This window comes from Equus caballus, chromosome 2 (genome assembly GCF_041296265.1).
Source record: "Equus caballus isolate H_3958 breed thoroughbred chromosome 2, TB-T2T, whole genome shotgun sequence".
In the NCBI taxonomy this organism is placed as follows: domain Eukaryota; kingdom Metazoa; phylum Chordata; class Mammalia; order Perissodactyla; family Equidae; genus Equus; species Equus caballus.
Window position 1 is genome coordinate 126,498,137 of NC_091685.1, and position 15,798 is coordinate 126,513,934.

General features: G+C 42.3%; 1 protein-coding gene and 1 long non-coding RNA gene across 2 annotated transcripts in view; one reads left to right on the top strand and one right to left on the bottom strand.

The window, feature by feature from the left end:
* Positions 1–402: 402 nt before the first annotated feature.
* Positions 403–13,494, bottom strand: LOC138923112 (uncharacterized). The gene is made up of 3 exons (XR_011436323.1): positions 13,313–13,494; positions 3,476–3,584; positions 403–516 (listed from the first exon to the last, which is right to left on the bottom strand). It is a non-coding gene; the product is annotated as an uncharacterized lncRNA (long non-coding RNA).
* The window catches only part of TACR3 (tachykinin receptor 3), a 67,606-nt gene continuing 63,771 nt past the window's right edge, over positions 11,964–15,798 (top strand). The window contains exon 1 of the mRNA XM_023636803.2: positions 11,964–13,632. Within this exon, the coding sequence (XP_023492571.1) occupies positions 13,166–13,632 (467 nt within the window). The 5' untranslated portion in view covers positions 11,964–13,165. The remainder of the gene's footprint in view (positions 13,633–15,798) is intronic.

The following is a 15,798-nucleotide window of genomic DNA, read 5'->3' on the forward strand; positions in this document are numbered from 1 at the left end:
GCCGAGTGGTTAAGTCTGTGCGCTCCGCTGCAGGCGTCCCAGTGTTTCGTTGGTTCGAATCCTGGGTACGGACATGGCACTGCTCATCAAACCACACTGAGGCAGCGTCCCACATGCTACAACTAGAAGGACCCACAACGAAGAATATACAACTATGTACTGGGGGGCTTTGGGGAGAAAAAGGAAAAAATAAAATCTTTAAAAAAAAAAATTGGAGTGATGATTATGTCACTCACCAATAGGAGAATAGCTTAATATATTATGATATATAAAGCACTGTGGAATTTTCTGTACCTACTAAATAGAATAACTGATTATGTTTGTGTATGAAACTAGGAGAAATTGTCCCATATATGTTAAATAAAAAACAGGAAGTTACAGAGTGAAGCATATAATATAAATGCCATTTATTATAAAGATTAAAATGTATGAGGAAGCCTGTGGAAGTGGGTCTATCCTTGTGATTGGCTGCAAGACCATACAGAAAACTGTGCAATCATCTCTCAGACGGCAAGACTGCAAGAGAGGGAGAAGGAAAATTATTGATTTGATTTCCTTTAATAAATTTGAAGGAACTGTTAGAGTAAAATGATAAATAAATTTCATAAAATAATAACAAATTAACTGGCATCAAGTTTCCTTACATGTTTATTTTCCTGTTACCCTTTGTTCTGGAGGGTACGAATAGTTCAATGAAATAGTTGTCTGTATGTGTCTACATACTTGTTAGTTGAGACGGTTGGACATGAAATGATGATGATTTTCCTAATTATCTGACAAATCAGAAAGTCAAAGAAATATAATGATATATTCACTGAAGTAGAGGAATAAAGAATTAGTTTAGCAGTAGTATAGGAAAACACCAGATTACATTACATAGAGCTTTAAAACCTACCATAACTGGAGAGAAAATTGATTTATATGAGTATTTTTTGTCAGTTATTACTGATAAAGTTTAAACAACTTTTAGTAAAGTGACGTGAAAAGAACGGTTTTATATTTAATCAGACCAAGGGCAGCAAATGCACAAATATTATGCTCTACAGCATGAACATTTGTACGACTCACTGACGTCACAGAGGACGCTCTGCTCCTAGTTCAGTGATCTTCCAAAGCATCTTTCTTAATAATGTTTCTTTGGGCAGAAGGAAATTGGAGATATGAAAGCCAGAAGGAATTGTAATTCTGTTTTAAAAGAGAGACAATATTGTAGTGTTTGTAAAGAGTGAGTCCATTTTGTTCCCTCTCTGCTAAAATGGGACTGTTTATTTCTCTATTATTCAGGATACCTATTATGGATATTAAATATCCATGCAACTTGTATATATAATCATTTTTAAATAATTTATCATTTCTTTTCCTAAATAAAAACAGCATTTTTCTTCCTTAAAATTATTGCTGCCAAAATTAGAATTTCTACTTGACTGACTAAAATAAACTTGTTAGGCATTTAGAACTGATTTATAAAGATACACATGAACATTATTTGCTAACATCTTGTTGTGGAAATGTTCACATATCACAAAAATACAGATAACAGTCTCATGAATTCCCAAGGTTCAGCTTCATATTTATCAACTAGCCAATTTTTTCTCAAATATTTACGGCAAATCCAAAACATATGTCATGTAACCAGTAGATTATTCAGTGTGTATCTCTGATACGGACTTTTTAAAAATGTCACAACTATGTAAAATAATAATCCTTTAATACAGATAAAAACCTCCTGTCCATATTCACACCAGTTGCCTCCCACATCACTTGATGTATCCACATTGAGATTCAGAAAGCACACACACAGCACACAGCTTTGTGGTTCTACACTGTTTTTGATTCTCTTTGAGTCCCTTCATCCTCCTCCTTGGAACCACCTTTTTTTTTATCTGACTTATTTGTTTGAGAAAACAAGTCATTTGGTTTGTGTTAAGACCCACGTTCTGGAGCTCTAGCATCAACCACCTTCTGTGTCTCATTCAACGTTGTTCTGGTTCAGATTGCTATTTTGTCTGACGGCAACATTATGACCCTCGCTTTTACAGTTGATAATTTTGTGTGTGCCTCACAGCTTGTGCTTTGTTAGGCAATCTGAATATTTTCATTCTTTTAATGGGTGAGTTAGAGTCATTCATATATATTTATTGATATGACCAGAGGTTTGCTCTCAATTCTGTCACATTGTTTTATTTTATTTAAAGCCTGAGTCATGTGGTCTGTCTCTTTTTATTTTGCTATATCTTTTATGTAGATAAATTTGCATTTTTGCTTCTAATGGTTGGCTTCATGCTACTACTAATAACTGTATATAATATTCCAGGTCTCATCATTCTCACGAGCCATCTGTGAACTCTACTATCCACAATAATTAACTGAGCCGAAAAATCTCCCTCTCTTCTCTCCTCACATCTCAGCATCTAATTAAAATCATATTATTTTAACTTTGTGTTAATACCTATGAAGCAATTAGCAAACATTTTTATTTTCATGTATTTTCTTCCTTCTCCTCCAATTTTTGATAGTTCTGTTATATGTATGACATCAAAGAATATACGTTTACCATAATTTTCTCATCAGCATCTTCAACATTTAGCTTGGTTTACAGTATAATATGCTTTATGTTTACCACCATGCCTAATAATAAAGCTTCTCTTATTATGGCTCAGATGCCTAAAGTAATTATGTAGAAGATTATTCATAAATAGTTGATGGGAATAATAATATCCAATTACTTACATGTTCATAATTGTCTGTTACCTTCATATTTTGGCTAGATATGAAATCTTTGTTTCCTTGAATATGTTAAACAAATTGCTCCCCTGTATTCTGTAATGAAATGTTATTTTCAAGAAGTGTGGTACCTATTTGCTTTTTTCCCTTATAAGTAACAATTGTTTTCCCTGGGTTCCAAACACGTTTTTAAAAATCTTTGACATTCAATAATTTTAATAGGTTCCATCTTGGGGTTCATCATTCTGGGTTGAAATTCCCATATAATAGTGAACTCTTTCAAAACATAGGTTTAAGTATCGCTTTGCTTCAGGAATATTTTCTAATGGTCATTATTAGTGTTTTTTCTCGCTCATTTCATTGTTTTCACTTCAGAGACACCGATCGTAGCATGTTGGATCGTCTTTGCCTGTCTAATTTTCTCTTGAAGAGTTTAGGGTTTTTTTTTCACTTTTTTCCCCCATTTTCCTTCAGAGGTATTGTCATGAGTTATATTTAACAACCATTTCTTCCTTTGGAATTCATAAATGCAATCCGGTCCCACACTACACAATCAGAGGCAGAAATGGAGAAACATTAGAAGTGGGGCAGAAATTTATGCTGTGTTCCTTACCATCTCTCAGTCCCTCGTCCCTGTTGGCTGCACAACGCCTCAACAATGTATCCAACCACAGACCCCCTTTACAGTCACATATGTTGAGTTTTAACACACGTCCATCCCACTGTGCAAACTGTCCCTTCAGTTACTTACTATCTCGCAGTGTCGTAAGCAGCTGTTTCAATCGCCCATTCCAGTTTTCAGTGTACATTCTCCTGTGGGTGGTAAGATGTGATGTTTCTCAGTGTACTTTTCATGGTACCTGCAATGAAATGTTTCCTTGACCAACTGCTGTATAAGCAGAAGGTCCAAACTGACATATTTCCTGCTTTGGGCATTAAACAGTCTTGGAGGTATTTTCTTCAGTTAATGGGTATATAAATTCAAATTCAGAATAACTGTCTACCCTGGTCAGGGCCTTTTTGTATCCAGCCAGGGTCAAGGGTAATGAGCCAATGTAATGTATAAACTATGGCAACTCCTGGATCTGCTCAGTATGCAGCCCATGGCTTCTTTTAGTCTCTGATGTTCCCGTTGACAAACAAGCAAATATTGTTAAGATCCTGAGTCAGGAGGGTGCATAACTTCTCTCTGCTGACCAGTCTATTTCTTGATGCCGCCATGGTCACTCATGCCCCGTGTCCAGGAGACCACTTCCAAGGAAGCAGCAAGAGCATTACCGGTGGTTCTAGTCTTCTTTTTAATTTGGACGGTATTCTTGTGATGGGCATCAACATGCCCCACTTTGATTTTCCCCTTCTAAATCCATAATATTTTCTATAACACAGCACCACCAAAATTCCTGTTATCTTCCAGTTTCCTAAGGCTCATTTTCTAGATATAACGCTGGTTCATTGGCTATTGCCCTGTAAATGTTAAAAATCGATATCACATTATTATCAACCAGTCACAGTACAGAGGCTGTCCAGGTCAATGTCAGTTCCCCAGTCTCTAGATGTGTGTAAACCACATTGCATTTTCAGCATCCTCAGATAACTGATCATTGGAAGAGGCTCATTTAGCCAGAATGTTACACAGTTCCTCAGGAATATCTAACGTAGGACACAAAAAATAACAGCCTGGTGCTCATTTACGTGGTTGGTACCCCCAGAGATTCCCCTGTTGCATGTTCTCGAATGTACCATTTCCACCTACTTTTGGGATGATGATCCGATAGAACTCAGGACATAACAGGTGTTTCAGGTCTCAGAATAACTGTATGCCAGTCGACAGCAGAAGCAGTTTCAATTAAAGCCCAAGAACTCATTAGCAATTGCTAACTAGTTTTGACAGTACGGTGAGCACCAGCATCCAGCAATACTAATAAACGTGTCCAGTAATTTTGCTGTAAGCATCTTTGCTGCACAACTAATTGACCTTAAAGGCAACTTTCCCATGAAGGATGAAGCACCTGGTTGACTGACAGTTCCGGTTTCGTTTGGTTACAAATGGTTTCACTTGCCTTCATTGGGTTCACATGGTTTTCATTTGGTTACAAATATGCATCCCAGTATTTGGATGAAACCAATGCCTCTTAATGAAGGAAGACATTTCAGTGAAAAAAAAAAAAAAGTGTGATGCCGAACAAGGAGAGAATAAACAAGCAGAAAAAGAAAAAAAAATGTGTAATACTGTGAACAAAAGACTTGGGAGACACAGTGCTCAGGTGACAATGCACAAAATAAAATCTGATCTTTGCAGCATTTCCATGAACCTGCAGTCAGCAAAGAGTCAAATGTTTGCATTCAAATATTCTGTATATTTTCAGTTTTTACAGTTGTCTTTGAAATTTTTTTGTTCATTTTTCATACTTCATTATGTCCCTTTTAAAGTCTCTCTTTTTATTTTTGTGATTTATCTTTGACAGCAAATTGCCTCATGACCAGTTAGTTGTGCAGCAAAGATGCTTGTAGAAAAACACCTAGAACCACTAATAGAGATTTCAGTACGCCAAGCCCTTCACCTGCACAAATGCAGGTGACCCGCCAACTCCTGGTGACTCAATTGCCCCATCTCTGAGGAATTCGGAGTAAGTGACCTCTACAGTCCCTCCAAATCAACAGACTTCTGAGTACCTTGAGTTTATTTTTCTCTCTCTTGATTTTATTTCTTCAGCCATCCAAGGAAATTATTTCAGCAGAGGAAGCAATCAGTTTCTTATAAGCCCAGGAGAACAACTGGGTCTATAAACTCTTATCTAAAGAGTCAGTTCTATGAACAAACCACATTTTTTTATGTTTACTCTCTAAGATTTCAGAAACAGTCTTTGTTTTCTTCTTCTCCTCCCCAAAGCCCCCCAGTACGTAGTTGTATATTCTAGCTGTGAGTGCCTCTGGGTGTGCTATGTGGGACGCCACCTCAGCATGGCCTGATGAGTGTGCCATGTCTGCATCCCAACCAGAGAAACCCTGGGCCGCCAAAGCAGAGCACGTGAACTTAACCATTTAGCCACCGGGCTGGCCCCAAAACACTGTCATATTTACAGCTCAGCAGATAACATTTTTGTTATTGTCACATAACAAACTGAAACAACTCGAAAAGAGCAGTGGTGATCACCACAAAGTCAGTATCAGGATTTTCCCATTTTAAGAACGATTTACTCAGGTTTTCCCCCCAAAACTGTGACACCTGATCTCTCTAACATAATAAGCTGGAAAATACGTCAATAAGCCTGTGATTAGTCTCGTATGTCCAGAAAAATAGTTTGAAACCTCTGGATAAAAGATTGATTCCTGCTAAATAGAATGCAAGACATCAGAGTTGGAGTAAGGGTGTGCCATGTAGAGAAGAAATTATAAGCATAGTCTCCTAAAGTACATGAAAGCAAAATCCACTATGTAACCGTAGTTTTCACACCCCTACTGGGACTCAGGAAGATGACACAAACAAGGGCATAACTGTGGTTCTCTGTCGCCCAGCATCCTGTGGTCCGGCCAGTTCAAGCCCACGTGGGAACCTGCTGGGGCAGAGAACAGGGCACCAGCTCTTGCGGGGGACCTGGTGTCGGCAGGGGAAGCAGAGCATAAAGGCCTTACCACAGTCTCCACCGACTGAGAAATTAGTGCGCGCAGCACACACACGCTCACTACTGCATGATCGTGTCTTTGTTCTACTTCACTAATATCTTACGCAAATTTTAAAGTATGTACCAATTACATAAAACATTTAAAGGATAAGACAACAAAAATAATAGAAGTTCTACTCTGTCCTCTCACATGCCGATGCGTCATCTCCAGCACGACAGGCTTCTCGCTCGGAGAGCAGTGGTGTGGGGGTCAGAACCATTTATACTCATGCAGATGAAATGATGCTCCCCTTTTATTGTTTTATAAATGTTGTTACTGCTAGACATTTTTAAAAGTCACTTTACTCAGCTTTTTCTTTCATACTGCTTTATTTTATACAAATTTTACACATTTTCAAAACCCTACAAGAATTTTGAATCTAGAGATTCAACTACCTGGAGAATTTTGCTTTGCCATAGAAAATCACAAAAACAACGCGACAAGAGGGTGGTTCAAAGATTAATATAATTCTCCCATATTTAAGCATCAAATTAAAGTCAATTTATTTCACAGATTAGAAAAATGGATTTTGCTTAAAATATACCTATAAAATTAAGATTGGAGCTCCTGTTAATAAAAAAAAAAGAAAGAGAGAAATACGTCCTGCCCTGGATCACGTAACTTTGTAAATCCCGGCCGCCGTGCCATTAGATACTCGGCTGTGGCTTCCTAGAAACCCTCATCTTTCCCTGTCGAGTAGTTTGATCCTATCAGGAATCTGCAATTTTTCAGATTAATAATGAAAACAGCAAGTAAAACACCCCCATAGGTGCTTTGTTTCTGTGTGAAATTGATAAAAACTCATTTCCATTCAAAATTTCTAACTTGTATGGTGATATAAACTAAATACAAATTGAAGCATAAATAATTTAAAAACGTTTCCCTTAACTTTCCCTTTTACGGTGCTGACTTTTAAGGAATGTTGGTGTGTTGCTCTTTGTTTCACCCTGGCTCTTTCACACTCTCTCTGTCTGATGATTTGACACAGAAAACCGCATTAGTCTCTTCTAACGACGTTCGATTAAATTGAGGCCAGAGAGTGGGTGACTGAGACTGGGCTGCACTGTGGAAACACTTGGATCTGAATCCAATCGAATTTCAAATTACTTCCCTCATTCACAAAATAGAGACGTTAATAGAAAGTATGGCTCCATATTTCCCTATATGTTTTGTAGACTATATATATATATATTTCTACAATAATGTCATTATATATGTTCCTGGAAGACTTCCATTCAGGAAAAAAAGAGTTACCTTTTATTTTTATTTATTTATTTATTTTGAGGAAGCTTAGCCCTGAGCTAACTCCTGCCAATCCTCCTCTTTTTGCTGAGGAAGACTGGCCCGGAGCTAACATCCGTGCCCATCTTCCTCTACTTTATGTGGGGGACGTCTGCCACAGCATGGCTTGCCAAGCGTTGCCATGTCTGCACCTGGGATCCGAACCAGCGAACCCCAGGCCACCTAAGCGGAATGTGCTCACTTACCGGCTGCACCACCGGGCTGGCCCCAAGAGTTTCCTTTTAAAAAACAGGACACATGGAGTAAAAGGCTTAGGGACGTGGCTCAGAATGTGCACAATGTGGTCACATGTCACAGCCAGTGCTGGGGAGGGACAAGCTGCCCAGCAGGACGGGGGCAGCCTCAGCAGACACTGAAAAGGCACCGACTTCCCTGTGCAGCCCTTCCCTCTTGTGACAGCCACACGCGAGCTACCACCTGCAGGTACCTCAGTGTTAAGCATTCTCTTGGGCTACTGAGGAGCTCCAGAGCTTCCCAGGGAAGAGGGTCGGACTTCATGGGAAGAAAAAGGGGAGATATCCACGTTTCAATCAATTAGGAAACACATCAATACTGTAAAAGCTGTTTCTGCACACACCTGCTGACTCCCACCAACAGGCAGCCAGCAGTAGCAGGGCTGCCAGTACCTTGTTTGTTGAGACTGTGTGAGGAAAATGCTGACGTGGCATCATTAACATCATTTTAAATTAACTATTGAAGCGAGGAGAATGCTCATATCCACAAGGAAAGCTACTTTGTTTAAACGGTGATTGCATACGTGACTGTACACATGTATTTATCTATTTATTTTTTGCTGAGGATGGTTGGCCCTGAGCTAACACCTGTGCCACTCTCCCTCTATTTTGTATGTGGGCTGCCACCACAGCGTGGCTGCTGACGAGTGATGCAGGCCTATGCCAGGAACCAAACCTGGGCCACTGAAGTGGAGGGCACCAAACAACCACCAAGCCACCGGGGCTGGGCCCCGTACAGGTGTATTTTTAAAAATATTGTCAAGGGCCTCATCTTTCCTTTCTATTTTTGAGTATTTTAAATGTACATAATTATTAGTGTAGTCGTGCACTATACATAATTTGTAAATACATGAAGACCTGTATACTGACAGCACGAGCTTTCTTTTGAGCTCTTGATCAGTAGCTGAGCAGAACGCTACACCGTCAGTGTATAACAGTACAAAGATTAGAATGTAAGTGGTACCTCAGAGTCAGCTCCATTTGAATTTACCATGTCAAATGCTGATTTGATTATAGATTATGTTCTTGAGAATCATCTTACACCACTGAGAACGTTTTGGAATAAATCTGTATGTAGAAAATTTTGTGCACTATTATGACCAAATTTTACCTATTTTCTTTTTAATGTACTTCCATTCTTGTGGAGCTTATACAATGATTATATTTCAAAAGAAAAATTATAGCAACTCTCAGTGGAGCACATGTAAATAAAGGTAGCAGCACCTCCAGCAGACGCTAATTTCTGATTTCTCCTTTAAACGACAGTAAATGCATCTGTTGCACAGAAATTATATCCCAATCAGGGGACCCTATAATTGTCCTGATTAACTTTGATTCAATTAACAGATAGGAGCTCTCCAAGGAGCTCTCGTTTTGAGAGCTAAAAAGAAATTGAATTATCCCACTGCCTTCCCCCCACCTTCAGCAGTTCTCAAATTTAGAGTAATAGATACTTTAATGAGTTTTGAAGGATTAATTTTTCTCTTAATCTGTTACCTGTATCTTCTGAATCAATGTGGGAAATGCGTGTGTGCAGATAACCAAGAGATGTCTGGCCCACCACCCTACACATACTCCAACAGAACACTTTCTTTTCTTACATAAAAAGTAAACAAATCCGAATGTTACAGAATTGTTTTTAATGAATTTATATGAATATGCTTTTGTTTCTTTGGAAAATTGTCTCCTTATTTGAGGGTAAAAATGCAGGTAGCAAAATTATCATCACTATATAATTCTATGAAATTGCATCATACATGCATTTAATTTTCTAAAATTCCAATAAATATACTTGGGAAATAAAGAAGGAAAGAAAGACAATGAGAGGTAGAGAGAAAAGAAAGAAACAGTCTGCATTGTTCAGATAACACGCTTCCCATTGCTCTGGTTTAGCATGGTCTCCAGGAGGAGATGGAGACGTGAATCTTCAGTCCAGCCATTCTCAGCTTTCATCCTGTAAAGGCTTTGCACAAATAAGCATGATTCTAGTGTTTAAAATATGCATCTTTCACCATCTGGACTCTGAATACAATCTAACACTTTATATTGGGCTGAACTGAAGCAGCAGCAACACTTTCCAGTGCGAAGACTGGCAATTTTGTTCCTTAGGAAAGGCAGTGTGTGCACTTACTGTACTTTAGAGGTGATGTAGGGCATTCTCAAGGGCAACTTGGATGATGTGATTTTCGCTTGCACTCAGGCTGTAGTGGCTAATCCCCATGTAATCTGGGACTGTGTTGTGCTCGTGTATGTTGAGAAGCATTGGTAGTGAGGCTGTCAATCACCTCTGAGGCATCACTAGCTCATAACAATTAATGTCTCCTAGGGCACCAAGCTGGCTTATTTCCTAGCATCCTCACACATTTGCAGAGCTGCACGCTCTCATGCACTCCCAAGTTTTAGATGTCAGAGTACAGAATCCTTCTCTGGGTCACCATTTCCTCTGCCCTCTGTTCCTTCCCTCAGTGGTCCAAGACCTAGACTTTTGAAGCTCTTGTGGTAAGAGCAGAAGGAAGAAGGAGAACTCGGGAACTGGGGCCAGCCCGGTGGTGCAGCAGTTAAGTTCGCACGTTCTGCTTCTCAGTGGCCTAGGGTTTGCCGATTTGGATCCCGGGTATGGACATGGCCCTGCTTGGCCCAAAGCCATGCTGAGGTAGGTGTCCCAGGTATAAAGTAGAGGAAGATGGGCACAGACGTTAGCTCAGGGCCAGTCTTCCTCAGGAAAAAGAGGAGGATTGGCAGTAGTTAGCTCAGGGATAATCTTTCTCAAAAAAAAAGGAAACTAGTAGGGTGGGCCCCAACAAAAGCAGGATTCAGATTCTAGATTTCTCTTAGTTGAGAACCCTCCTCCTTAGCCATTATTTCCTAAATCTTACCATTTTTCAAAGTATAAGCTTCTAGAAAGTCTGTCTTATTTTTGGCACTTCATTTCATCCTCACAAGGAAATTTTTTAAGAGAAGTTGACGGAATCCAGAGGGCACAACATCCTCCTACTCAGTTACACTCCCATTTTCCTCTCTACCTTCCTCTTCTGCTGCTCGCAATGCTTGCTTTAAAGTCAAAAATACCGTGGACCACAGGATCGATGAGCACAGGGTCACATAAAGCTCCTATCTGTCGTTTCATTTCTACACCCCTTGTACCTGGCACAGCTGCTGGAAGGAAGCACACTCAACACACGAGAGGAACGACTGAGCCATGGATGAGCAGTGACATGTACCGGGACACAGGGAGTCTCTACGTAGGGCAAACCTAAAAGGAAAGCCATGCCTGGAGCCCTCTCCTCCTCTGAGAGCAAAGAACTCTTCAGACTCCTTTCACTGTGACTGCCTCCAATTCCATCATCGTCACTCATGTCACATCACCTCCACTGGTGCCTCAGTCCAACGAGACGGAGTCACAGACTGTGAGAGTAAAGCAGCAGTGCAAACTGATGCATTTCTACACAACTGAGGCATTTTACAACTGCAAATATTTGATCAAAATATGCATAGTTACCAAACCACCACATAACCCCTTTCATATTCTTGATAAATGGTGTGTGTCACACAAAGCAATTTATTTCTTCCCTGATTTCATTAGGGAAGAAAGAGGCTTTCATTTGTAACTCAAGTGATTTCTACATGGTGAATTGGCAGAAAGAAGTAATTTGCCTTTCAAAAGAAGAGGGTTTAATTCAGAATTAGTGAGCAGGAAGGGTGGGATCCCTTCTAACTTCACTCATGATTTATCACATATTTTCACAGGCCTCTCTGGGAAGAAACAGAAAACAATAACTTTTGATAGTTATTTTCAGCCTGCATTTATTTTGAAGCAGGGTTGTGTCAATATAGTTATTATCAGGTTGCCTCAAACTCATTGCTGTACACTACTTTTTTTCATCATGAAAACCGTGAAAAGGAAAACGTTTTCCTGTCACCCTGAATCCATTTGTGCATACTCACTGTAGGGTTTTGGAAGAATATGTCCTGAACTGGAAAACTGAAAACACAGAACGTCCACAAATCACAAGCCACCTTCTCTCGAAGCAAATAAAACTTGCTGCTCTGAGCCATTTTACCTGGAACGCTTAGATGGAATGTACGCTGACAACAGGAGGGAAGCGGCTAACTTTTGCTGCGTTCTCCCTCCTGCCTGGTATTGTTGAAACTCTTCATCCCCAGAGCTACCCTGTAAATTAGATTTTTCAATCTTTGTTTTTAAATGAGGAAAGTGAGGTTCAAAGAGTTCAGCATATTCCGGAGATTACCGAAATGGGTTCCACCCCAAGCCCCCTCGCATCTGCACCGAGAGGGAGTCTGGCTGCGGGACCTGCTGCAAAGCGCCCGTGAGATCCAGCTCGCAGCGCCCCGGGCCACCTGCCCCTGCGGGGTCGCCGGCTCCCGCCTCCCGGGAAACGGAGGCTATTGTCGCGCATCCTCCTCAGTGTCCTCACGGTCCGGCCCTGAAAACCACGGTGCCAAATGTCCAACCGCACAACCAAGTGTACGTGTTTAGATTGCTTACAGGATACGTTTATCTCAGAGAAATTAAGAAACCAAGTCTCGCGGTCGTGTTTTAAGAAAATCTACACCTCGGAATTTCTGATCTACCCTCAGCGAGTGATGGCATTCCTCCAGAGCAGAATCCTCCAGGGGAGACCGCAGCCTCTCTGCCTGGGGGATGACTTCTGGTGATGCAGATTGGAGGACGAGGGGAAACGGTGGGCGTTGGGAGAGGGAGCGAGAGGAAAGGCGATGTGAGAGGTGAGAACGCAACCCACAGGCAGAAAGCGCAGGGCAATTCCGAGTCCAGCCACACCGACGCCTCGCAGCGCGCAGCCGGCAGCCGCCGCACCCGCACGCGCTCTCGTCCGGGATCGCGCTCTGCTGACGCGTGCACGCTGAGGTGGGTCTAGAAAAGGACAGCCCACAGCAAACGTCCGAGAGCCGGGACCTCGGCAGAGCGCCTTGAAGTTGAGAGGAGAACAGCCTGGAAGGATGTGAGCTGCGTCTGGGAGGGCGTAGCGCCCCGCCAGACGCGCAGGGACGGAGCGCGCAGGGACCGGGCGCGCCGGGCAGCGATCCGCGCCGCCCCGACCCCGACGCCCCCGACCCCTCCTCCGCCCTGCCCCCGGAGGCGCGGGCTCCTCGCCATCCCCTGCGGGCGGGAGCGTCCCTGAGTCGGCGAGCGCTGCGCTGCGCCTCCGCTCCCGGGCCGAGGGCAGAGGGGACTCGGGTGACGCCGCCGCAGACCCGCCGCGATGGCCCTGGTCCCCGTGAACTGGACAGGGGCGGCGGACACCGAGTGGCTGCCGCTGCTGGGTCCGGCCGGCAACCTGTCTGCCGCCCCTGCCGCGCGCGGGCTGCCGTCCCCCGCGCCCTCGCACCCGCGGGCCAACCTCACCAACCAGTTCGTGCAGCCGCCCTGGCGCATCGCGCTCTGGTCCCTGGCCTACGGCGCCGTGGTGGCCGTGGCGGTCTCGGGGAACCTCGTCGTCATCTGGATCGTCCTGGCCCACAAGCGCATGAGGACCGTCACCAACTACTTCCTCGTGAACCTGGCTTTCTCCGACGCCTCCACGGCCGCCTTCAACACCCTGGTCAACTTCATCTACGCGCTGCACAGCGAGTGGTACTTCGGCGCCAACTACTGTCGCTTCCAGAACTTCTTTCCCATCACAGCCGTGTTCGCCAGCATCTACTCTATGACGGCCATCGCGGTGGACAGGTGAGGAGACGGGCAGGAAGGAGGGCGAGGGAGAGGAGAGCCAGGCAGGAGGTAGGGTTGAAAAGGGCCTGTGACGAGATGGGGACTAGGAAAGAGCTCCTGGAGAAGGAGGTCAGCAGCCCACTGGTAGTTCCCCTGCGGCTGAACCAGTTTCTGCCTCTATGGGCCGCCACTCCAACCTGCCCGCTGGTCCCCATTAACAGCACCTAGAGGGACTGAAGGAGGAGAGTGAAGGAGATGGGGAAAGTCTGTCATGGTAAATAGGACGAAGGCAGCTAGAAACACTTGATACCAGCAGACTTCCTCAAATGCCTTCAGACAATTGCTGCAAAGCTTTTGTTCTCTGTAAAATGGACCTTCCTTCTCCCTGTCAGTCACTACTCTGTCAGAGAAAGGGACCATGGGCCACCTTCCCTCTTCCCTCTGGTCTGCTGGTCCTCGCGGCACCCCACACCCCCTTTCCTTGCCCCAAGGTCAGCGCTGGTCTGGCCTCCCAGTCATGGAGCATCCATCAGAGGCGACAGCTCCTTCCAGGACATTGCTGTCGCCTGGTGGTTTCCCCAGTGTCTGGAGGTGGACCTCACATCCAGTAATCTGGGGCGTCTGTGAGCTGAGCCAGCCCTGTGCCTGGAAGATCTCACTCAAACCTTTCAGACGGTGGGCAACAACAAGAAGCCCAAGAAATAAATGTTTAAAAAACGAGACACACTACTTTATAGCTGTTTAAGGCACATTTTTTAGAATGTTCCCTCATCTACAGTGGGGATTCTGAGATGCTTAGGCAATTAAAAAAGCTGGATAGACCTCCAACATTTGTTCCTGTAGTTTTTAAAATTTCTGTGTGCATTTTGTTTCTTATATTGAACATTGTGAAATATGCATACTTGTATTAAGACGATGGTAAACCCCTACCTGCTATTGAAAGCTAGTTACACTTTAATTCAATATTATGCTAAAAATCAACAAAGCCAGTCGATTCCAGTCTTCCCTTTGCAATTGGCAGCTGCCTGGGGGACCATGGGGGTGATGTCACTTTAACCTCAAGTCTTGATGTTCTCATGTCTGGGTAGAGGAGAGCACTTTTTTCTACATTAACAAACCTGTTTCAAAAGAAAATGAGGCATAATATTAATTCTTACTACACTAAGCTGACATTATGAGGAAAAAAAAAGAAACAACAAGTTCTTTCCATAAGTCCATCCTCTGTGTATGCTATTTTGAAAGAGTGAAAACAGAGGTATTGATAACATAAATCTTTAAAAATTATTTTCACATGCCAGGCTCGGAGGGTTACACTGAAGAATTAGTGATTACTTGCCACTAACTAGGATAAATAGGCTTCTTTTTCTTTTTATTTCTTGTAAGCATGTGATTTTGTGATTAGGAGGAGAGGCATTAGCATATCATGTTATAAAATTCTCACAATCTTGAAATGTTAATGATGCATTATGAAAATTTAGTGTGTGTGAAATTGATATTTCAAGTCTGAGGAAAAAAGGTTATTTTTCTTATTACTTTCTTCTGACATTTATACAAAATGTGAAATGGTCCTGGAGTTGTTTTAATTGATAATGCAATACTATTTCATTACACTCACTGGTTTGAAATTAATGAATACTTTACTACTTATTATTTACTAGAAAACATTGTTCAGTCACTAAAACTGCAAAATTTTTGGAGCATACAATTTGCAACTAAACCTGAAGCATACTCAGTGCCGATACTGAATATCTTTTTTAAAACTGTTATTTAAAGGAATAATCTTATCAAATAATATAAAAGAGTTGATAAAAAGAAACACAGAAATACAGAAAAACCTGTTTAGGACAATTTCTAGAACGAAAGACTACACAAATATAACAGCTAATGGAACTTTCAGTAGTTTACCAGCCCACACAATCTTTCTGAATCGGTGTCTTATCGACATGAACTGGAAAAACAAGTCCTGTGGCATCCTCAGTGCTTTATAGAGTCGAGGCTGCAGGGCGACCCTCTGAGGAGGTCCAGGCAGTCAGGTGGTTCTCCTTATGATTGCAAGGACTCCCTGCCCCTCATGGAACATAGCTGCCAGTATCTGCTCACAGAAATCATATTCTCCTATATAATGAATGCTTCACTGAAATAACCATAAAGGTTATAATCCCTGCTTAGTTCTTATTGATGAAG